Source organism: Bufo gargarizans, chromosome 2 (genome assembly GCF_014858855.1).
Source record: "Bufo gargarizans isolate SCDJY-AF-19 chromosome 2, ASM1485885v1, whole genome shotgun sequence".
NCBI classification, from domain to species: Eukaryota; Metazoa; Chordata; class Amphibia; order Anura; family Bufonidae; genus Bufo; species Bufo gargarizans.
Genome location: NC_058081.1, coordinates 69,950,977 through 69,976,549, shown reverse-complemented (window position 1 = coordinate 69,976,549; position 25,573 = coordinate 69,950,977). Strand labels below are relative to the sequence as shown.

Genomic DNA, 25,573 nt, shown 5'->3' with positions numbered 1-25,573 from the left:
GTCACCGGTATGGATTTAGTGACAGAATTAGACTTGGAAATGCACAGAAGCGTGTGTGTGAAGTTATTCTGAATGACCCTATGTGCACCTTCAATATTATATACCCTTTTAGGGATAGATTTCAAATAGCTCTGATATAGCAGAAACCACTAAATTATGAAATTGCTAAATTGGGAATTGTACTTCAACCCAGAACAAAAAATGTGCTTTGACGGACACTAAATATCTTGCCCAGCAACAACAGTACAGCGGTGGGTAACGAGAGATTTAGAGGGATTTAAATTTGAGGCCTAGTATTTAGGCGCTGGGTGACAGGTATGGGTTTAGTGACAGAATTAGACTTGGAAATACACAGTAGCGGGTGTGTGTGAAGTTATTCTGAATGACCCAATGTGCACCTTCAATATTATATACCCTTTTTGGGATAGATTTCAAATAGCTCTGATATAGCAGGAACCACTAAATTATGAAATTGCTAAATTGGGAATTGTACTTCAACCCAGAACAAAAAATGTGCTTTGACGGACACTAAATATCTTGCCCAGCAACAACAGTACAGTGGTGGGTAACGAGAGATTTAGAGGGATTTAAATTTGAGGCCTAGTATTTAGGCGCTGGGTCACCGGTATGGATTTAGTGACAGAATTAGACTTGGAAATGCACAGAAGCGTGTGTGTGAAGTTATTCTGAATGACCCTATGTGCACCTTCAATATTATATACCCTTTTAGGGATAGATTTCAAATAGCTCTGATATAGCAGAAACCACTAAATTATGAAATTGCTAAATTGGGAATTGTACTTCAACCCAGAACAAAAAATGTGCTTTGACGGACACTAAATATCTTGCCCAGCAACAACAGTACAGCGGTGGGTAACGAGAGATTTAGAGGGATTTAAATTTGAGGCCTAGTATTTAGGCGCTGGGTCACCGGTATGGATTTAGTGACAGAATTAGACTTGGAAATGCACAGAAGCGTGTGTGTGAAGTTATTCTGAATGACCCTATGTGCACCTTCAATATTATATACCCTTTTAGGGATAGATTTCAAATAGCTCTGATATAGCAGAAACCACTAAATTATGAAATTGCTAAATTGGGAATTGTACTTCAACCCAGAACAAAAAATGTGCTTTGACGGACACTAAATATCTTGCCCAGCAACAACAGTACAGCGGTGGGTAACGAGAGATTTAGAGGGATTTAAATTTGAGGCCTAGTATTTAGGCGCTGGGTGACAGGTATGGGTTTAGTGACAGAATTAGACTTGGAAATACACAGTAGCGGGTGTGTGTGAAGTTATTCTGAATGACCCAATGTGCACCTTCAATATTATATACCCTTTTTGGGATAGATTTCAAATAGCTCTGATATAGCAGGAACCACTAAATTATGAAATTGCTAAATTGGGAATTGTACTTCAACCCAGAACAAAAAATGTGCTTTGACGGACACTAAATATCTTGCCCAGCAACAACAGTACAGCGGTGGGTAACGAGAGATTTAGAGGGATTTAAATTTGAGGCCTAGTATTTAGGCGCTGGGTCACCGGTATGGATTTAGTGACAGAATTAGACTTGGAAATGCACAGAAGCGTGTGTGTGAAGTTATTCTGAATGACCCTATGTGCACCTTCAATATTATATACCCTTTTAGGGATAGATTTCAAATAGCTCTGATATAGCAGAAACCACTAAATTATGAAATTGCTAAATTGGGAATTGTACTTCAACCCAGAACAAAAAATGTGCTTTGACGGACACTAAATATCTTGCCCAGCAACAACAGTACAGCGGTGGGTAACGAGAGATTTAGAGGGATTTAAATTTGAGGCCTAGTATTTAGGCGCTGGGTCACCGGTATGGATTTAGTGACAGAATTAGACTTGGAAATACACAGTAGCGGGTGTGTGTGAAGTTATTCTGAATGACCCAATGTGCACCTTCAATATTATATACCCTTTTTGGGATAGATTTCAAATAGCTCTGATATAGCAGGAACCACTAAATTATGAAATTGCTAAATTGGGAATTGTATTTCAACCCAGAACAAGAAATGTGCTTGAACGGACACTAAATAACTCGCCCAGCTACAGCACTAGGGACAGATTTAGCTGGATATAAATTTGAGGCCTAGTATTTAGGCGCTGGGTGACCGGTATGGATTTAGTGACAGAATTAGACTGGGATATGGCCAAAAAATGAACAGACTATTGCTGGTTAAATGCACTTGGTGTGACAGCTTCACCCTGATGTAGGCTTTAGCCAAAAAACAACCACACCATTGAGGGTTAAATGCACTTGGTGACAGGCGCAGCTTGCCCCTGATTTTGTATATGGCCAAAAAATGAACAGACTATTGCTGGTTAAATGCACTTGGTGTGACAGCTTCACCCTGATGTAGGCTTTAGCCAAAAAACAACCACACCATTGAGGGTTAAATGCACTTGGTGACAGGCGCAGCTTGCCCCTGATTTTGTATATGGCCAAAAAATGAACAGACTATTGCTGGTTAAATGCACTTGGTGTGACAGCTTCACCCTGATGTAGGCTTTAGCCAAAAAACAACCACACCATTGAGGGTTAAATGCACTTGGTGACAGGCGCAGCTTGCCCCTGATTTTGTATATGGCCAAAAAATGAACAGACTATTGCTGGTTAAATGCACTTGGTGTGACAGCTTCACCCTGATGTAGGCTTTAGCCAAAAAACAACCACACCATTGAGGGTTAAATGCACTTGGTCGCAGCTTGTGCTGGCGCACCACAAGACACAAAATGGCCGCCGATCACCCCAGAAAAATGTGACTGACAAACGGTCTGGGCAGCCTAAAAACAGTGAGCAATTGAGGATCAGCAGCTCAATGATCCACAGCTGCAGATCGATCAGTTAATCAAGTCCTTTGGAGGAGTTAATCTGCCTAATCTCGCCCTACTGTCGCAGCCGCAACCTCTCCCTACGCTAATCAGAGCAGAGTGACGGGCGGCGCTATGTGACTCCAGCTTAAATAGAGGCTGGGTCACATGGTGCTCTGGCCAATCACAGCCATGCCAATAGTAGGCATGGCTGTGATGGCCTCTTGGGGCAAGTAGTATGACGCTTGTTGATTGGCTGCTTTGCAGCCTTTCAAAAAGCGCCAAGAAAGCGTCACAAAAGCGCGAAGAAAGCGACGAACACCGAACCCGAACCCGGACTTTTACGAAAATGTCCGGGTTCGGGTCCGTGTCACGGACACCCCAAAATTCGGTACGAACCCGAACTATACAGTTCGAGTTCGCTCATCCCTAGTTCTCGCCTAACAGTGACAAAGCCTACTGCTAAAGTCGTACCGGCAGCAGCCAAAGAAAAGACCACCCTGCTTAGGGAACCCAAGGTTGGGTTTGCCTCCCTGGATTTTAAGATGAAGTATCACGTCCTTCCAGAGTGGTCCCCGGACGAATGGGACTCGGGGAGCCCACTGGATGCGGATGTCACGACCTCACCGGAACCCTATTCATGAGTAGTTCATTTGGCCAATTGATTTAATCTCTGCGAGAGCCAATGGAGATATATATAAATATATATATATATATATTTGTAGTAGGAGCTAAGCGAGGAACAGAAGAGGCATGCCTACGAACTGCCCTGACCTATCTGTCTGGAATGTGCCCGGAGCCAGAGACGAGGTAAGGCCTAAATATGTGGGCCACCCAAGGAGGGATAGATAAGAAAAGGGGATGGGAGGGAGGGGCACAGGAAACGAGTGCCCTCTGCCTCCCGACCGCTGAGTATATGTAGGGGAGGGAGCTCTTCCCACAATTACAGGCTGTACACAGCCTTCACTATTTGTAGTAGGAGCTGAGCGAGGAACAGAAGAGGCATGCCTACGTACTGCCCTGACCTATCTGGCTGGAGAGTGCCCGGAGCCAGAGACGAGGTAAGGCCTAAATATGTGGGCAAAAATAATGACGACTGGCACAGTGTAGGGTGCAACAGTTTATTGAGCAAACAAAGCCTAAAAAGCTAAAGAACAAAAGGCGCTGGAAATTTCAACCTGGGGATTGGGAATGTACCTTGCGTAACATGACAACCGCCAACGACCCATCTTGCGGATCACATGAGCCAGCACCTGAAGTTTGGAGGCTGCAGAAGCGGCCCCTATGCGGAAGGAGTGCCCGGAAATAGAACTGGGATTGTATCCCAACCCTGCCGCTAGTGTGCGAACTTTGGAGATGAAAAGGCCAGAAGAAAGGGGCCTACCGTCTATCAGGAGCAACCGGACGTCTAAGGCGGGAGACTGGAGTGAGACTAAAAGTTCCTTGAGAACCTTGATGGGACACCAGCAATTGGATGTGGGGAAGAACTCTACCTCGGTGGGAGGACCTGCCTGGTTAGTTTTGGTGGAAGGAATGGACAGCGTGAAATGGTCATCCTGCCAGACAAGGTGCCGCCTGAGCAGGGTTGAACGATTGACCGAGCCACAGGTGAACTACCCAGGCCTAAGAAACCCGTAGAAGCCAAGGTACATATCCGCTTTGGTGGTGATGCTGGCCGAGTGCCCAAAAGGGAGACCATCTAGGGCTACGGACAACTTGCGGAGTAGCTCACCTGAGACTGGTTGCCTGCGCACCTGAACCCCCGTGCTATCCTTCTGAATACCCCTGAGAGTAGTCTTAATGGCCTGATTAGCCAGAATGGACTTGGCAGAGGGGTCACTGAGCATCCGATGGTGCTGGATACCTACCAGATACAGCTTGATGGTATTGAACGATAGGTGGTGGTGAGAATGGCAATGAGCTATAAATGCCATGAGAAATGTGACTTCTTCCACATCCCCCTGAGGATGGGTGTCTACAAACTGACTAAAGACCTTGAACCCGGCATCATAATTCCTGGCGGTATTGGCGGCTAAAGAATGCTGGACTAAAATCCAAGCGGAGGCTATCAGGGGCCCTAGTCCAACAGGAAGGAGCTGAATGGCAGAGCTGGAGTACTGACGGGGTCTGCCTCTGGAAATTCCTGAAAAAAGATGTCGTAATTAAAGCGGGATAAGGCATCAGCCGCGACGTTCTTTGCCCCCTGGATATGAAATGCAAATACATGGAAATTAAACTGCAAGGACAGCCAAACTAACTTACGCAGGAGGGACATAATTTTCTGAGACTTTGCCCTCCCTTTCGTGATGACTTCTACCAACACCTGGCTGTCTGTCATAAAAATCACCGACTTGTTGGCCCAGAGCGAACCCCACACTTGGGCAGCTGCCACTATCGGGTATAGCTCCAATAACGGAGATGACTTCATGGAACCGGCATCGGATATGAATTCCACCGGCCAACTGCTGACCAACCAGTGCGGATGAAAAAAAGTCAGCGAACCCGCAGGAGGCCGCCGCGTCGGTGAAGACCGTGGGGGACGCGGAATCCGGGGACAGTACGAACAGGGAAATGCCGTTCCACATGGCAAGGAATGATTGCCACATCAGGAGATCCGCCATGGCATGCCTGTCCAGTTGGACGGTGGAATCCTGATCCGGAGCTGAAGGGAGGAGACTGAGGAGCCGAGAAGTGAAAGATCTGCCCTGGGGAATTATCCTGAAGGCAAAGTTTAGGTGACCTAACAGGGACTGGAGCTCCCCCTTGGACAGGACCCTGGACAAAGCCGCGGAGGAGACGGCGGCCTGGATCTTAGCCAGCTTCGCCAAGGGGAGGCTGGCTTCCATGCGGACAGAATCAAGGATGATGATCAAGAAAGTAACCCTGGTGCCTGGTCCGTCCGCCCAATGTAAGCCATAATATTTCCATAGCTGGGGAAGGATAGGGAGCAACTTAAATGCGTCCGCTATGTCGGCCTTGGCCAACCAAGCCCCTTCCCCAGCCAACAAGACATATTGGATGGCCTCATCGATGGACGAGTACCTCATGGAGAATTCTTCTGATTGAATTAAGGAATTCAAACTGGGGATGGGAGACATGTGAGGAGCAGACAAATCGTAGATTAACCGCCGTTTATTGGAGGACTGCTTGGTAACCAGGCCGATCGGATTCACCCTCTAAGTCACGAAGGGGATGGACCGGAACGGGCCCAGCAGGAACCCCTTCCGGACTTTGGCCTGCAACAGGGTATCCACCGCTGCCGGCTCCTGGGTAGCCGACAGCAAGTTCCTTCCTTCCCAGGAAACTCGAGGGAGGGCAATGAAACCCGTATGGAAATCCCTCTCGAATCCAGAGAGAAGGAACTGGGACAACTGGCGGTCAGGATGGTCCTGCAATAGAACGCCCAAGAGCTCAATGTTGATGTCGGCTAGTCATGTCAGCTGGGGCGAGGATGGGCCCTAAAACAGAGAGAGCAGATATGCAAAGCTCTACAACTGTTAAACCTGCAACCCCCTGAATTGAAGTTGTTACAGACTTGACTCTGTCCCAAATACGTGATAGGTCTACCCAGCTTATCGGTTGAGGCCTGGAACCGCTGGGCGCTGGAGGGAACCCTCCCGGGCCGGGGTGGGAAGGTTGGGGCACCAGTCTGCGGTATGCTGGAATGACTGGCAAGCCGCACAAGTAGGAGCCCTTAACCCAGCGAAATGTCGACAGAATAGCTCCATGTCGAGGTTTGCCCAGTTAGTGATGAACTGAAACTGGGCGGGGGCAGCGGCTGCCTTGGCCGAGAATGACCTGTGATAGTCATAGAAGTTAGTGCCACCGTACTTGTAACCTAAGACGGTAATGCGGTACAAGTAAGAGTCCAGTTCCTCACATCTGTGCGGCTGGACAGAGCAGATGGTGTCTCTGTAGAGGCTGAAAGCCAGTACAAATTCAGGGATGGATAGTTTACGGTTCAAGCGGGCGTCCTTGGCCCTGAGAACAACCGACACCTCCCCACAATTAATTATCTTGTTCTCAGAAATGTTGTGAGACGCAATGAGAATAGATGCCAGGTTGACATCTTTCCCCGCTAGAATATCCCTTTTTAAATGTTCCGGGATAAAATGCGAGGGAGCGATCTGAGGGCTGGCACAGACCGTACCTGGAGCCGCGTCCTGAGACGTTGAAGGAATGGGTGGTGGAGCTGGAAATGGTGGCGCCACCGGAGGCCGGGACTCCAATTCTCCCATTCAGGCTTGAATATTTGCCACTGAACCGGCCAGACTGCCGATGGTGGACGCAACTGCAGCAGGGACAGCTGAATGGAGGAGAAAGACGGCTGGTCGGTTGAACCCTCTGGTTCCGTCATCAGGAGACGATAAAGTTCCGCCTTCCTCGCTGACGCGGGATGATGGATTCCTCTCCGATTAAGCGCTGCGATGAGTTTTGGAATTGTCCAGCTACGAAGGGACGGGTTACTGGCGCGTCCCGACACCGAGGACCCGGGTAAGGACACGTTGTCATCCACCTCTGAAGCTTGGGACATCTTTATTCTGCATGGGAAAGAGGTAAGCATATATACAAGTAATCTTAAGACCCGCCCCCTTTTTTTTTTTTTTTTTAAGGAGCGGTGGCAGGATGCACGGGCAAGAGCGATGAGGGAACAGGACACGAGTGGCATAGAAACAATAGCAAACCTACCCGAACCAACAGACAGCACTGACTAAATTCTCCGGCGACACTGGAGACCTAGGAATGGAAGCCCGTGATGAATAAGGAAAGCCCTGAGCAGCGGAGGAGAGTGATGACGCCACTCGGTTATGACCTTACCTGGAACTTGGCACCGTGGAGTGACCGGACACGGGGGAGCCCTGCAACGCGACTGCGGGTAGACCGGAATTCCGGAGGCCTGAGGCCCTGTTTATATGAAAAACAAACTTGTTGACACGAGACCCGGAGAGGGGTGTGACCTGGAGGCAGCGGATAGAAGCACAGGAGACCAGGATGCAGCCTGGGTGCCATAGCCAATTGAAGGATGAGCCCGTTCTGAAAGAATCAGGGGCCGATGCCGATCTGCATGAAAAAAGACCCAACCGAATCAGGGATTCAAACATGCGGAACACGAACCGGGTGAACAGGAACCACTGGACACTGCAGAAAGAACCCCTGAGCGTTTCAGGCAAATATATCGGATCCTGAGCGATTCAGGCAAGTACATTGATCAGGCAAATACATAGAATCCTGAGCGATTCAGGCAAATACATAGAATCTTGAGCGATTCAGGCAAATACATCGAATCCTGAGCGATTCAGGCAAATACCCACCTTTCATGGACAAAGATAGAGACTTGGGAGAGTGGGGCATTACCTTATACCTGAATGGATCCGGCCCTTACCTACACCGAGAGAAAAGGGCAAATACATAACCTGAGCGATTCCGGAAAATACCCAAACCTGAGCGAATCAGTCAAAGCATGATCTGAACGATCCAGGCAAATGCATGAACTTGAAGAATCAGGCAAATACATAAAACCCGGGCGACCCAGGCAATTGCACGGACCCTGATTGATGCAGGCAATGCAGAGAACCTGAGCGACTCAGGCCATGCACGGACCCGAGCGCCCCAGGCAAGCATGGGCCTGAGTGACCCAGGCAACTACATGAACCCGAGCGGATTCCGGCAATCACCCAACCTGAGGAATTCAGGTGACCATAGAACCTGAAGCAGAACACAACATGAATCACACCAACAGGGCCCGGGCAATCGTGTGACAACATAACTGATACTTGGTCTGAAGAATGGGATCTGCCCGACCCCCTGCCGAAGCAACCTGAGCGGCATGGACAACCAAAAGACCCTAACAGGGACCCATGTTGCAATGCACGCCGTGAGGAGCAATCGGCAGCAAAGATGAATGCCAGGTTTGTCTTTTTTTTTTTGAAGTGTAGGGGTAAGGGGCGGTAACTGACAGACAGACAGCACCGGTGTATGCAGTCTTGCTCTGCGGCTGAAATACACGCACAGCACAGCTGCATACACCTCTGGGGAACAAGCTTGACTTAAGGTACTGTCTGTCTGCAGCCCCCAGTTGCCCAAGGCTCCCCTATGGATCTTAATGACTCAACCATCACCCTTTATGATCCTATGCAGGCCAATTGAAGCCCTTTTATATATGAATGTGTGGCTGCTGACACCTCACCCCTGGGAATGAAGGACCCATCCGCCGGCCACGAGAACCTGAGCTGGCTGAGCGCCAAGTCGCCTGGAGGGGAAGCCGCCTGGACGTCGAACTGAACCGACCATCCAATGCTTGGAGGCCTCCCAGGCTGCAGAGCGCGTCCGGCCGCGGAAATGAATGGCATGAGGTGAAGCGCCTGGTAGCTACGGGGAGTCTGAGGCAGGATGGAAGCGCCGAAGATCTCACTTACCGCGGGCACCGCACGCTGCAGGGACAAAACCGGAAGTCGGGAACCGGAAGTGACGTCGTGATCGTCTGCCGAGCTAGAACAGAGGCACAGGAAACGAGCGCCCTCTGCCTCCCGACCGCAGAGAATATGTAGGGGAGGGAGCTCCTCCCGCAATTACAGGCTGTACACAGCCTTCACTATATATATGGAGCCAATGCTACTGTTTGGAGAAGAGGAACTCTTCTCTGTTAGAGTGGCAGTTAGAGTGGCAGTTCCCCAGGCAACGTAAAGAGTCCTTTACTTCTATTTTTGTTACCAATACAGGACATCGTGCTGGACTTCAGTATCATTTGACAAATCCCAAGTTGCGCCATTTTATTCTCTTTTTACCCCTTCTCAGGTTGTCTGGGACTTTAACTCAGGTTTCCAGCAACGTTCAAGTCAAGTGCCCAGAAGTACATTCTTCAGTGTCTTATCTTATGCAATGCATGTCTTTTTACCAACCAAACACTTTGCACTTTAATGCACTGGATTACAAATATTTATGGACTTTGTCTCAGGACTATGTCATGGACTTTATCCCCCCATTTTAAGATCAACTCCCATTTTTGTCACTGTCAAGCACAGAAGATGCAATGCCCCATGTAACCCTTGCACCATAAGAACCAAGAAAATGTGTCTACAGTGTTATTCTAATAATGTATATTTTCATGCAAACTCTTTTACGTACTGAAGTAACTTAATAATATTATGCAAATGTTGAATTGGGTAGAGGTATATGTGTATCTGGCGCATGGTTGGTGTTTTGCAGGTGACGGCGTAGAGATCCACAGCGTCCATCAAGCCAAACGCTGAGGGTGGCTTATTTCAAAGCAGTGAGGAATGCAGTGTCCCACTCAGTGATGGTCATGGGCACTTCAAACTTTTGTATCTGGTGAATAACGATTGTAACTAACGTGTGTGTATTAGCGCCCTACAGTTATACAGAATTAGAAAAACATGTTTGCTTTCTTTTAGAAACAGCGCCCCACCTGTCCATAGCGGTGTATGGTATTGGTTTGTGGACAGTGGCGTCATTTTTAAGAAAGCAGCCATTTTTTTTGTATCATGCATAGCATGCTAGATGGCTAACAATTTAGCTGATTATGCAATTAAACAACTGTTTTATTAAGGGAGGGGTGTAAATAAAATCCCTTCTGAAAATCCAGTTAAAATATTGTGGTCACCGTCAGGTCAATTTCCAGCATAAACATCTATTGTGCTCCAATGTTGGACTGACCTTTTACATGCATCTCCAGCCCAGTTGGTAGCTCTGGTAGAGATTGTCCTGTCTGGGCCATCTGTATGATCTGTCCAGCGCCAGGGAAGTTGTGTCCATGATATAGTCACCTCGGGCTAGAATGGACTGGAATTTGTCCTGGAAGGGTCTGTCATTGTACCAGTAAAAGGCATCATCTCCTAAGAAAGAAAGAAAGAAAGAAAGAAAGGTCTATGGTGACAATGTCATATTGGCAGGAGCACCACTTACTACAGGATAAAATAATCCAGTTTTCCCAGGAACAGAAAACAGTATGACATTTCTGACTAGTGGAGAAGGCAGGGAATGGAAAGTCTTCTCTGAAGATCATCATCATGGCTATTAACTCAGCCAAGTGTGTAATGGTGATCACAAGGAATAAAGCGTACATTTACACTGGGGTCTTCCATCCATCATAAGGTCTACACCCACCATCACAGATAACCTGACATATCAAGGTCCAATGTCCCCAATATTCTGGACCAGTCAGAGTTTTATAGGATTTGTCAGGATGAGCATACCTACTATAGATAGAGTCCATGGAACTTGAATGGAGAGAGCTTCTTTATTCAATCTTTGCCTAGATGCAGCACCTGACTCATGTGGAGGAACAGTGGTCACCCCCAAGTGAGGGCATCATCACGTTCAGGCTTGAGATAGAGTGGGGGAGGTGACCGTACAAGTCCGTTGCTCTCTCCATTCAAGTGTATAAGAGACAAAGGGTTGCAGAATGAGCGCCACACCTGTACATAGGTTACATCTGGTACTGCAATACCACATACAACCTGTGGACTGGCGTGGTCCGGTTTATCAAAGAAAGCAGCCGTGTTTTTCTAATCCTGGCAGAGCAGGGGTCTTGGGACTCCTATGGGGAGTTCCAGACGTGGCAGGATCCTCACCTATCAGATATTAATGGAATGTCATATGGTGGGTAACCCCCTTTAATTGGTGCCCACTGATATCAATAGGCATCAATTGATTTCAATGGATGTTGGTGGTCTTCCAGAACAAAATGCTGCACTGGCCACGGCTCCCTTCTGTACATAATAGGAAAGGTTTCTTGGTTGTCGTTGGACCCTGCGTGGAACTCGTAAAAGTGGGATACTTACGAATGCCATTAAGTATCAATGGTGAGAGAATCCTACTTAGGCCTCCTGCACACGACCGTATGGCTTTTTAAGTGTTTTGCGGTCCGTTTTAAACGGATCTGTTTTTCAGTTTTTTGTTTCAGTATTGGTTCCTCTTCCGTTCTGTTTTTCGGTTCCGTTTTTCCGTTGGGTTTCCATTTTTTGCGGATGGCATATACAGTATACAGTAATTACATAGCAAAATTGGACTGGGCATAACATTTTCAATAGATGGTTCCGCAGAAACGCAACGGATATTGAAAACATACCACATTCCATATCCGTTCCATTTTTTTTTTTACAGCCCCATTGACTTGAATGGAGCCACGAAACGTGATTTGTGGGCAATAATAGGACATGTTTTATCTCTGAACGGAAAAACGGAAACGGAATGCATATGGAGTACATTTCATTTTTTTGCGGACCCATTGAAATAAATGGTTCCGTATACAAACCTTATATGGAACGCAAAAAACTGAACGTAAACGAAAAAAAAAAAAACGTTTGTGTGCAGGGGGCTCTATTCATACACCCATAGAATGGGTCCGCACCTCAATTATGCGGAACGGGTGCGGACCCATTTATTCTCTATGGGTCCGGAAGAGATGCGGACAGCCCATAGTTGGGTGTCCGCATCCGCATTTCCGGAGTGCGGCCCAATTTTCCGGTCCGCAGCTCCGGAAAAAAATAAGCATGTCCCATTCTTGTCTGCAATTGCGGACAAGAATGAGCATTTCTATGGGGGTGCCGGCCGGGTGTATTGAGGATCCGCAATGCACTACGGACATCTGAATGGAGCCTTAGGGTGGTTTCACACATTGGGGGTCATTTACTAAGACCGGGATTTCACACGCCAGTCTTAGTAAAAAACTCCACTGGCAGAAGATCCAACCAATTTCTTAACAGTCGCATGCCCCTTAATAAATGTATATAATCTGTGAAGGATCCGTGGTTGATCCATTTGTCAGCTTTTACTCTCCGTGTGTCATCCGTAATCCAAGGACATTGCACAGATGAAAATTAATTTCATGGGCATTTTCTGTCTGGCTTCCATGAAAAACGGATGTCTTCCATGTTGTCTGTTGTGATTTTCTCGGACCCATAGACTTCAATGGACGTGTGCAGTCCGGGGCACTGATGAAAGTAGTGCATGCATCCGTGGATTTTTTTGAGGACCGCAGCAAATCACGGAAATGTGGAAAACATAATAAAGTAAATCGATCAGTATGCTGTCCTTAAAAAAAAAAAGCAGACAGCATGCGTCCGTGAAAAACAGAAGTGTGGACAAGGCCTTAACAGGGCACAGAAAAAATGGCGTGGTGTTAAACAAGTATGAAGTGCTCAAACCCATATGCAGGTGTGCATGTGTGTACAGGGGAGCAAATCCTGCACTTGTAGCCCGTTGCTAATGGCAATCCCCAGCAAAAACGCATACAATGGAGGATGCCCGCAGCGGACCACAAGGACCTTATGCTCCTGTAATTTGCCCACTGGCTCCTGGTATTGCCCATACGGCTCAGGTAGGTGAGTGTTAGGACCCGAGCTACTTGAGAAACCTTGGCGCGGTGCTCAGGCTCAGACATGTCCTCCACAGTAGGATATGTTGGCTAATCTCTCAATTGTAACATCCGTATGAGGGTTTAGTAAGACCGCAGAGTGCACCTGGATTTGCAAATGTTATTATATTTTTAACAGGGCACACCCTAGACTTTCTGGGGCTACTGCCAAAGATTAGATTGGAGCCTCCACAGACATAAGGGAAAGATCTGCACCTGTTCTGTGTAACATGGAATTGGTGGTGCTCTCCCTCCTTGGAGGAGCCAGCGTCAGACGTGGCCGGCGTCTTTCTTTCCCTGGCAACAAGGGGGTGGGGAGGACCCTGCAGTGCGCGCTTCCTCAGCGCAGCCGGCGGCCTCCATCCCCCTAGGCAATGAGCAGGGGCAGGAATGAGCGCCGACGGATATGGGTCAGCACTCAGGATTTTGGCTGGGGCTGACGCTGGCCACATCACGTGATCATTCGGTCTGGCCTATTTAACAGGCAACTTGCTGGCCACAAGTTGCCTGTGATTGGTCTTACTACTCCACTAGCAGTTTCCTGCATGTGTGATTTTGTGAACTCGACTTTGGCTTGTATTTGACCTCGATCCTGCGTAATCCTTTTGTACTGACGTAATCTCCTGGCTCCTGACCTCGGCTTGTATTTGGCCTTGATCCTGTGCTATTCCTTTGTACTGACGTGATCTCCTGGTACTTATAGAAACATAGAAACATAGAATGTGTCGGCAGATAAGAACCATTTGGCCCATTCTAGTCTGCCCAATATACTAAGTACTATGGATAGCCCTTGGCCCTATCTTATATGAAGGATAGCCTTATGCCTATCCCATGCATGCTTAAACTCCTTCACTGTATTTGCATCTGCCACTTCTGCAGGAAGGCTATTCCATGCATCCACTACTCTCTCAGTAATGTAATACTTCCTTATATTACTTTTAAACCTTTGCCCCTCTAATTTAAAACTGTGTCCTCTTGTGGATGTCTATAGCACAAAATGTCAGAAATTGAAGCAAAAAATGTCATAACTCAAGCAGACTGCCATTTAAAAAAAATGCCACTGGCGCAATAAAAACGCAAGTGAAGAAAACACGACTAAAAAAATGGTTTAATAAAGCATTTAATAATTCCCATAGACTTTATACTGACAGGGAATGTCCCACAGGATTGGCGCATAGCATATGTGGTGCCAATATTCAAAAAGGGGCCAAAAACAGAGCCTGGAAACTATAGGCCGGTAAGTTTAACATCTGTTGTGGGTAAACAGTTTGAAGGTTTTCTGAGAGATGCTATATTAGAGCATCTCAACAGAAATAAGCAAATAACGCCATATCAGCATGGCTTCGTGAGGGATCGGTCACGTCAAACTAATTTAATCAGTTTCTATGAGGAGGTAAGTTCTAGACTTGACAGCGGCGAATCAATGGATGTCGTATATCTGGACTTCTCCAAAGCATTTGACACTGTACCACATAAAAGGTTAGTATATAAAATGAGAATGCTCGGACTGGGAGAAAACGTCTGTAAGTGGGTAAGTAACTGGCTCAATGATAGAAAACAGAGGGTGGTTATTAATGGTAAATACTCAGATTGGGTCACTGTCACTAGTGGGGTACCTCAGGGGTCAGTATTGGGCCCTATTCTCTTCAATATATTTATTAATGATCTTGTAGAAGGCTTGCATAGTAAAGTATCAATTTTCGCAGATGACACTAAACTGTGTAAAGTAATTTACACTGATGAGGACAGTATACTACTGCAGAGGGATCTGGATAGATTGGAGGCTTGGGCAGATAAGTGGCAGATGGGGTTTAACACTGATAAATGTAAAGTTATGCACATGGGAAGGAAAAAATGCAAGTCACCCGTACATACTAAATGGTAAAACACTCGATAACACTGACATGGAAAAGGATCTAGGAATTTTAATAAACAGCAAACTAAGCTGCAAAAACCAGTGTCAGGCAGCTGCTGCCAAGGCCAACAAGATAATGGGTTGCATCAGAAGGGGCATAGATTCCCGTGATAAGAACATAGTCCTACCACTTTACAAATCGCTAGTCAGACCACACATGGAGTACTGTGTACAGTTCTGGGCTCCTGTGAACAATGCAGACATAGCAGAGCTGGAGAGGGTCCAGAGGAGGGCATCTAAAGTAATAACTGGAATGGGGCAACTACAGTACCCTGAAAGATTATCAAAATTAGGGTTATTCACTTTAGAAAAAAGACGACTGAGAGGAGATCTAATAACTATGTATAAATATATCAGGGGTCAGTACAGAGATCTATCCCATCAGCTATTTATCCCCAGGACTGTGACGAGGGGACATCCTCTGCGTCTGGAGGAAAGAAGGTTTGTACACAAACATAGAAAAGGATTCTTTACGGTAAGAGCAGTGAGACTATTGTGCTCTCTGCCTGAGGAGGGGTTGATGGTGAGTACAATAAAGGAATTCAAGAGGGGCCTGGATGTATTTCTGGAGTGTAATAATATTACAGGCTATAGCTACTAGAGAGGGGTCGTTGATCCAGGGAGTTATTCTGATTGCCTGATTGGAGTCGGGAAGGAAGTTTATAGTCCCCTAAAGTGGAGAAAATTGGCTTCTACCTCACAGGGTTTTTTTTTTTTGCCTTCCTCTGGATCAACTTGCGGGATAACAGGCCGAACTGGATGGACAAATGTCTTTTTTCAGCCTTATGTACTATGATATGATACTTACAGCCCCGATCTGGAGGTTCTGAACATTCCTTGACCTCGGCTTCCATTTTATTCTGGTTTTGCTTATGGTTGGTTATTTGCTTGTTTGGTTACTACCCGGCCTGGTAGCTTACGTTTCTGTCTTAGTCTTTTGTTTTCTCCCACCTTGTTCCCTCCCTGTAGACCCCTGCTCGTACTTAAGCTTGGGACTGCCGTCCAGCTGCGCACCGTGGGTTAGGACTGACTGTGCAAGTAGGTGGGGATAGTGGAGTGGGTGGAGCCTAGGGCTGCACTGTCCCTATAGAACCGTGACATTCTGTGTTTAGAACCGCACCTGATTTGGGCTCAAAATCACTGACCAAACACTGACTGTGTTAATAAGCGATAAGGGTGGCTGCACATGGTGCAGATTTGTGTGCAGAAAATACGCATGAAATCCCTACCAAAATGCCCAAAGCTGCACTATTTACTTTGTTTTTGTGGTGTTTTTGCCACTTTGTTGGTACTGTATTATGCTGCAGATTATGTGCGGTGAAAATACGTGCATCATTTGCAGACACCATAAGGGCTCATTCACACGAAAATAAGGGCTCCGTGCCTGTGCTGCAGACCTTTGCCCATTTGTCCATTAACTCCTTTGCATTATCAACTACAGTATTAAAGGGGTGGTCCGGCCTTTTTCTATTGATGAGCTATCCTCAGGATGGGACATCAATATCGGATTGACTGGGATCCGACAGCCGGCACCCCCACCGATCAGCTGTATGAGGAGACGCAGTGCGCACGTGCCATCTCCATTCACTCTTCCTCTCACTCCCTTCTCTCTTCCCATAGACATACAGCAGAGAGTAGGATGAGTGACGGCACGTGCACACCGTGCGCGCCGTCTCCTCAAACAGCTGATCTGACCCCCGCCGATCTGATATTGATGACTTATCGTGAGGATAGGTCATCAATATCAAAAGCCTGGACAACCCCTTTAATTCAGTCAGTCACTGCACCCCTGCCCACCTTTTGGAAAAGTGGTGAAGGTGTTGGAATAAGCTAAAAGTCGCAAATATTGCCACAAAACGGCACTTGCAAAAAAAAGTGCAACTTTTCTACCCCAAAAATGCCATAAAATGTTCAGAACCTCCAGATCGGGGCTGTAAGTCTATGGGAATTATTAAATGCTTTATTAAACCATTTTTTTTGTCGTGTTTTCATTACTTGCATTTTTTATTGCGCCAGTGGCATTTTTTTTAAATGGCAGTCTGCTTGAGTTATGACATTTTTTGCTTCAATTTCTGACATTTTTGTGCTATAGACATCCATTGTTTTTGGTACTGCTTAAAAAAAAGCATATGTCAATGTGTGTTGTGTTTCTGCATTATGTGTTTTTTTTAACCGTGGCTTTTTCCATACTGATCAACAGAGGGGGGAACATACTTTCCTGTAAGAAAATGACTGACTTTAAAAACAAAACATAAAAGCGAGTTCTAAAAAAACAACGCAAAAAAAAAAAAAGAAAACTGAAAAACGTGCATGCTGGAGGACTTGCAAAGTGAATGAAGTTGCCCTTTAAATCTAGCACACACCAATACAGAATAATTGAACACAAAGAATCAGACGTCAGTAACTTACTGTATTTTCTCACTCTGTTCGGTCTGCGCATAATGTTACCACGTAATGTACTGTTACAACGTAACGTATTTGTATCAAATTTTAACTCTTTGCGGAGAGTGTTGGAGGCAGGCTCCACCGTGACATGGACGTTCTCATCAGGATAGGTGGTAATGAAACAGCCCGGTTGCTCCGCTGACTCGATTGAATACTCTTTGCTGTTGACATTACTGAGGTGCAAATACATGGAAATTAAACTGCAAGGACAGCCAAACTAACTTACGCAGGAGGGACATAATTTTCTGAGACTTTGCCCTCCCTTTCGTGATGACTTCTACCAACACCTGGCTGTCTGTCATAAAAATCACCGACTTGTTGGCCCAGAGCGAACCCCACACTTGGGCAGCTGCCACTATCGGGTATAGCTCCAATAACGGAGATGACTTCATGGAACCGGCATCGGATATGAATTCCACCGGCCAACTGCTGACCAACCAGTGCGGATGAAAAAAAGTCAGCGAACCCGCAGGAGGCCGCCGCGTCGGTGAAGACCGTGGGGGACGCGGAATCCGGGGACAGTACGAACAGGGAAATGCCGTTCCACATGGCAAGGAATGATTGCCACATCAGGAGATCCGCCATGGCATGCCTGTCCAGTTGGACGGTGGAATCCTGATCCGGAGCTGAAGGGAGGAGACTGAGGAGCCGAGAAGTGAAAGATCTGCCCTGGGGAATTATCCTGAAGGCAAAGTTTAGGTGACCTAACAGGGACTGGAGCTCCCCCTTGGACAGGACCCTGGACAAAGCCGCGGAGGAGACGGCGGCCTGGATCTTAGCCAGCTTCGCCAAGGGGAGGCTGGCTTCCATGCGGACAGAATCAAGGATGATGATCAAGAAAGTAACCCTGGTGCCTGGTCCGTCCGCCCAATGTAAGCCATAATATTTCCATAGCTGGGGAAGGATAGGGAGCAACTTAAATGCGTCCGCTATGTCGGCCTTGGCCAACCAAGCCCCTTCCCCAGCCAACAAGACATATTGGATGGCCTCATCGATGGACGAGTACCTCATGGAGAATTCTTCTGATTGAATTAAGGAATTCAAACTGGGGATGGGAGACATGTGAGGAGCAGACAAATCGTAGATTAACCGCCGTTTATTGGAGGACTGCTTGGTAACCAGGCCGATCGGATTCACCCTCTAAGTCACGAAGGGGATGGACCGGAACGGGCCCAGCAGGAACCCCTTCCGGACTTTGGCCTGCAACAGGGTATCCACCGCTGCCGGCTCCTGGGTAGCCGACAGCAAGTTCCTTCCTTCCCAGGAAACTCGAGGGAGGGCAATGAAACCCGTATGGAAATCCCTCTCGAATCCAGAGAGAAGGAACTGGGACAACTGGCGGTCAGGATGGTCCTGCAATAGAACGCCCAAGAGCTCAATGTTGATGTCGGCTAGTCATGTCAGCTGGGGCGAGGATGGGCCCTAAAACAGAGAGAGCAGATATGCAAAGCTCTACAACTGTTAAACCTGCAACCCCCTGAATTGAAGTTGTTACAGACTTGACTCTGTCCCAAATACGTGATAGGTCTACCCAGCTTATCGGTTGAGGCCTGGAACCGCTGGGCGCTGGAGGGAACCCTCCCGGGCCGGGGTGGGAAGGTTGGGGCACCAGTCTGCGGTATGCTGGAATGACTGGCAAGCCGCACAAGTAGGAGCCCTTAACCCAGCGAAATGTCGACAGAATAGCTCCATGTCGAGGTTTGCCCAGTTAGTGATGAACTGAAACTGGGCGGGGGCAGCGGCTGCCTTGGCCGAGAATGACCTGTGATAGTCATAGAAGTTAGTGCCACCGTACTTGTAACCTAAGACGGTAATGCGGTACAAGTAAGAGTCCAGTTCCTCACATCTGTGCGGCTGGACAGAGCAGATGGTGTCTCTGTAGAGGCTGAAAGCCAGTACAAATTCAGGGATGGATAGTTTACGGTTCAAGCGGGCGTCCTTGGCCCTGAGAACAACCGACACCTCCCCACAATTAATTATCTTGTTCTCAGAAATGTTGTGAGACGCAATGACAATAGATGCCAGGTTGACATCTTTCCCCGCTAGAATATCCCTTTTTAAATGTTCCGGGATAAAATGCGAGGGAGCGATCTGAGGGCTGGCACAGACCGTACCTGGAGCCGCGTCCTGAGACGTTGAAGGAATGGGTGGTGGAGCTGGAAATGGTGGCGCCACCGGAGGCCGGGACTCCAATTCTCCCATTCAGGCTTGAATATTTGCCACTGAACCGGCCAGACTGCCGATGGTGGACGCAACTGCAGCAGGGACAGCTGAATGGAGGAGAAAGATGGCTGGTCGGTTGAACCCTCTGGTTCCGTCATCAGGAGACGATAAAGTTCCGCCTTCCTCGCTGACGCGGGATGATGGATTCCTCTCCGATTAAGCGCTGCGATGAGTTTTGGAATTGTCCAGCTACGAAGGGACGGGTTACTGGCGCGTCCCGACACCGAGGACCCGGGTAAGGACACGTTGTCATCCACCTCTGAAGCTTGGGACATCTTTATTCTGCATGGGAAAGAGGTAAGCATATATACAAGTAATCTTAAGACCCGCCCCCTTTTTTTTTTTTTTTTAAAGGAGCGGTGGCAGGATGCACGGGCAAGAGCGATGAGGGAACAGGACACGAGTGGCATAGAAACAATAGCAAACCTACCCGAACCAACAGACAGCACTGACTAAATTCTCCGGCGACACTGGAGACCTAGGAATGGAAGCCCGTGATGAATAAGGAAAGCCCTGAGCAGCGGAGGAGAGTGATGACGCCACTCGGTTATGACCTTACCTGGAACTTGGCACCGTGGAGTGACCGGAACTGCCACTCTAACTGTTAGAGTGGCAGTTAGAGTGGCAGTTCCCCAGGCAACGTAAAGAGTCCTTTACTTCTATTTTTGTTACCAATACAGGACATCGTGCTGGACTTCAGTATCATTTGACAAATCCCAAGTTGCGCCATTTTATTCTCTTTTTACCCCTTCTCAGGTTGTCTGGGACTTTAACTCAGGTTTCCAGCAACGTTCAAGTCAAGTGCCCAGAAGTACATTCTTCAGTGTCTTATCTTATGCAATGCATGTCTTTTTACCAACCAAACACTTTGCACTTTAATGCACTGGATTACAAATATTTATGGACTTTGTCTCAGGACTATGTCATGGACTTTATCCCCCCATTTTAAGATCAACTCCCATTTTTGTCACTGTCAAGCACAGAAGATGCAATGCCCCATGTAACCCTTGCACCATAAGAACCAAGAAAATGTGTCTACAGTGTTATTCTAATAATGTATATTTTCATGCAAACTCTTTTACGTACTGAAGTAACTTAATAATATTATGCAAATGTTGAATTGGGTAGAGGTATATGTGTATCTGGCGCATGGTTGGTGTTTTGCAGGTGACGGCGTAGAGATCCACAGCGTCCATCAAGCCAAACGCTGAGGGTGGCTTATTTCAAAGCAGTGAGGAATGCAGTGTCCCACTCAGTGATGGTCATGGGCACTTCAAACTTTTGTATCTGGTGAATAACGATTGTAACTAACGTGTGTGTATTAGCGCCCTACAGTTATACAGAATTAGAAAAACATGTTTGCTTTCTTTTAGAAACAGCGCCCCACCTGTCCATAGCGGTGTATGGTATTGGTTTGTGGACAGTGGCGTCATTTTTAAGAAAGCAGCCATTTTTTTTGTATCATGCATAGCATGCTAGATGGCTAACAATTTAGCTGATTATGCAATTAAACAACTGTTTTATTAAGGGAGGGGTGTAAATAAAATCCCTTCTGAAAATCCAGTTAAAATATTGTGGTCACCGTCAGGTCAATTTCCAGCATAAACATCTATTGTGCTCCAATGTTGGACTGACCTTTTACATGCATCTCCAGCCCAGTTGGTAGCTCTGGTAGAGATTGTCCTGTCTGGGCCATCTGTATGATCTGTCCAGCGCCAGGGAAGTTGTGTCCATGATATAGTCACCTCGGGCTAGAATGGACTGGAATTTGTCCTGGAAGGGTCTGTCATTGTACCAGTAAAAGGCATCATCTCCTAAGAAAGAAAGAAAGAAAGAAAGAAAGAAAGGTCTATGGTGACAATGTCATATTGGCAGGAGCACCACTTACTACAGGATAAAATAATCCAGTTTTCCCAGGAACAGAAAACAGTATGACATTTCTGACTAGTGGAGAAGGCAGGGAATGGAAAGTCTTCTCTGAAGATCATCATCATGGCTATTAACTCAGCCAAGTGTGTAATGGTGATCACAAGGAATAAAGCGTACATTTACACTGGGGTCTTCCATCCATCATAAGGTCTACACCCACCATCACAGATAACCTGACATATCAAGGTCCAATGTCCCCAATATTCTGGACCAGTCAGAGTTTTATAGGATTTGTCAGGATGAGCATACCTACTATAGATAGAGTCCATGGAACTTGAATGGAGAGAGCTTCTTTATTCAATCTTTGCCTAGATGCAGCACCTGACTCATGTGGAGGAACAGTGGTCACCCCCAAGTGAGGGCATCATCACGTTCAGGCTTGAGATAGAGTGGGGGAGGTGACCGTACAAGTCCGTTGCTCTCTCCATTCAAGTGTATAAGAGACAAAGGGTTGCAGAATGAGCGCCACACCTGTACATAGGTTACATCTGGTACTGCAATACCACATACAACCTGTGGACTGGCGTGGTCCGGTTTATCAAAGAAAGCAGCCGTGTTTTTCTAATCCTGGCAGAGCAGGGGTCTTGGGACTCCTATGGGGAGTTCCAGACGTGGCAGGATCCTCACCTATCAGATATTAATGGAATGTCATATGGTGGGTAACCCCCTTTAATTGGTGCCCACTGATATCAATAGGCATCAATTGATTTCAATGGATGTTGGTGGTCTTCCAGAACAAAATGCTGCACTGGCCACGGCTCCCTTCTGTACATAATAGGAAAGGTTTCTTGGTTGTCGTTGGACCCTGCGTGGAACTCGTAAAAGTGGGATACTTACGAATGCCATTAAGTATCAATGGTGAGAGAATCCTACTTAGGCCTCCTGCACACGACCGTATGGCTTTTTAAGTGTTTTGCGGTCCGTTTTAAACGGATCTGTTTTTCAGTTTTTTGTTTCAGTATTGGTTCCTCTTCCGTTCTGTTTTTCGGTTCCGTTTTTCCGTTGGGTTTCCATTTTTTGCGGATGGCATATACAGTATACAGTAATTACATAGCAAAATTGGACTGGGCATAACATTTTCAATAGATGGTTCCGCAGAAACGCAACGGATATTGAAAACATACCACATTCCATATCCGTTCCATTTTTTTTTTTACAGCCCCATTGACTTGAATGGAGCCACGAAACGTGATTTGTGGGCAATAATAGGACATGTTTTATCTCTGAACGGAAAAACGGAAACGGAATGCATATGGAGTACATTTCATTTTTTTGCGGACCCATTGAAATAAATGGTTCCGTATACAAACCTTATATGGAACGCAAAAAACTGAACGTAAACGGAAAAAAAAAAAAACGTTTGTGTGCAGGGGGCTCTATTCATACACCCATAGAATGGGTCCGCACCTCAATTATGCGGAACGGGTGCGGACCCATTTATTCTCTATGGGTCCGGAAGAGATGCGGACAGCCCATAGTTGGGTGTCCGCATCCGCATTTCCGGAGTGCGGCCCAATTTTCCGGTCCGCAGCTCCGGAAAAAAATAAGCATGTCCCATTCTTGTCTGCAATTGCGGACAAGAATGAGCATTTCTATGGGGGTGCCGGCCGGGTGTATTGAGGATCCGCAATGCACTACGGACATCTGAATGGAGCCTTAGGGTGGTTTCACACATTGGGGGTCATTTACTAAGACCGGGATTTCACACGCCAGTCTTAGTAAAAAACTCCACTGGCAGAAGATCCAACCAATTTCTTAACAGTCGCATGCCCCTTAATAAATGTATATAATCTGTGAAGGATCCGTGGTTGATCCATTTGTCAGCTTTTACTCTCCGTGTGTCATCCGTAATCCAAGGACATTGCACAGATGAAAATTAATTTCATGGGCATTTTCTGTCTGGCTTCCATGAAAAACGGATGTCTTCCATGTTGTCTGTTGTGATTTTCTCGGACCCATAGACTTCAATGGACGTGTGCAGTCCGGGGCACTGATGAAAGTAGTGCATGCATCCGTGGATTTTTTTGAGGACCGCAGCAAATCACGGAAATGTGGAAAACATAATAAAGTAAATCGATCAGTATGCTGTCCTTAAAAAAAAAAAGCAGACAGCATGCGTCCGTGAAAAACAGAAGTGTGGACAAGGCCTTAACAGGGCACAGAAAAAATGGCGTGGTGTTAAACAAGTATGAAGTGCTCAAACCCATATGCAGGTGTGCATGTGTGTACAGGGGAGCAAATCCTGCACTTGTAGCCCGTTGCTAATGGCAATCCCCAGCAAAAACGCATACAATGGAGGATGCCCGCAGCGGACCACAAGGACCTTATGCTCCTGTAATTTGCCCACTGGCTCCTGGTATTGCCCATACGGCTCAGGTAGGTGAGTGTTAGGACCCGAGCTACTTGAGAAACCTTGGCGCGGTGCTCAGGCTCAGACATGTCCTCCACAGTAGGATATGTTGGCTAATCTCTCAATTGTAACATCCGTATGAGGGTTTAGTAAGACCGCAGAGTGCACCTGGATTTGCAAATGTTATTATATTTTTAACAGGGCACACCCTAGACTTTCTGGGGCTACTGCCAAAGATTAGATTGGAGCCTCCACAGACATAAGGGAAAGATCTGCACCTGTTCTGTGTAACATGGAATTGGTGGTGCTCTCCCTCCTTGGAGGAGCCAGCGTCAGACGTGGCCGGCGTCTTTCTTTCCCTGGCAACAAGGGGGTGGGGAGGACCCTGCAGTGCGCGCTTCCTCAGCGCAGCCGGCGGCCTCCATCCCCCTAGGCAATGAGCAGGGGCAGGAATGAGCGCCGACGGATATGGGTCAGCACTCAGGATTTTGGCTGGGGCTGACGCTGGCCACATCACGTGATCATTCGGTCTGGCCTATTTAACAGGCAACTTGCTGGCCACAAGTTGCCTGTGATTGGTCTTACTACTCCACTAGCAGTTTCCTGCATGTGTGATTTTGTGAACTCGACTTTGGCTTGTATTTGACCTCGATCCTGCGTAATCCTTTTGTACTGACGTAATCTCCTGGCTCCTGACCTCGGCTTGTATTTGGCCTTGATCCTGTGCTATTCCTTTGTACTGACGTGATCTCCTGGTACTTATAGAAACATAGAAACATAGAATGTGTCGGCAGATAAGAACCATTTGGCCCATTCTAGTCTGCCCAATATACTAAGTACTATGGATAGCCCTTGGCCCTATCTTATATGAAGGATAGCCTTATGCCTATCCCATGCATGCTTAAACTCCTTCACTGTATTTGCATCTGCCACTTCTGCAGGAAGGCTATTCCATGCATCCACTACTCTCTCAGTAATGTAATACTTCCTTATATTACTTTTAAACCTTTGCCCCTCTAATTTAAAACTGTGTCCTCTTGTGGATGTCTATAGCACAAAATGTCAGAAATTGAAGCAAAAAATGTCATAACTCAAGCAGACTGCCATTTAAAAAAAATGCCACTGGCGCAATAAAAACGCAAGTGAAGAAAACACGACTAAAAAAATGGTTTAATAAAGCATTTAATAATTCCCATAGACTTTATACTGACAGGGAATGTCCCACAGGATTGGCGCATAGCATATGTGGTGCCAATATTCAAAAAGGGGCCAAAAACAGAGCCTGGAAACTATAGGCCGGTAAGTTTAACATCTGTTGTGGGTAAACAGTTTGAAGGTTTTCTGAGAGATGCTATGTTAGAGCATCTCAACAGAAATAAGCAAATAACGCCATATCAGCATGGCTTCGTGAGGGATCGGTCACGTCAAACTAATTTAATCAGTTTCTATGAGGAGGTAAGTTCTAGACTTGACAGCGGCGAA

General features: G+C 46.8%; 1 protein-coding gene and 1 long non-coding RNA gene across 2 annotated transcripts in view; both read right to left on the bottom strand.

Moving 5' to 3' along the window:
• The window catches only part of LOC122929455, a 32,817-nt gene extending 15,123 nt beyond the window's left edge, over window positions 1-17,694 (bottom strand). Inside the window, exons 1-2 of the long non-coding RNA XR_006387973.1 lie at window positions 17,554-17,694; window positions 10,529-10,707 (exon numbers count right to left, since the gene is read on the bottom strand). This is a non-coding gene — a long non-coding RNA (uncharacterized LOC122929455). The remainder of the gene's footprint in view (window positions 1-10,528; window positions 10,708-17,553) is intronic.
• A 3,753-nt stretch (window positions 17,695-21,447) lies between these two features.
• LOC122929573 overlaps window positions 21,448-25,573 on the bottom strand; it is a 42,107-nt gene continuing 37,981 nt past the window's right edge. Inside the window, exon 6 of the mRNA XM_044283195.1 lies at window positions 21,448-21,626. Within this exon, the coding sequence (XP_044139130.1) occupies window positions 21,451-21,626 (176 nt within the window). The 3' untranslated portion in view covers window positions 21,448-21,450. The remainder of the gene's footprint in view (window positions 21,627-25,573) is intronic.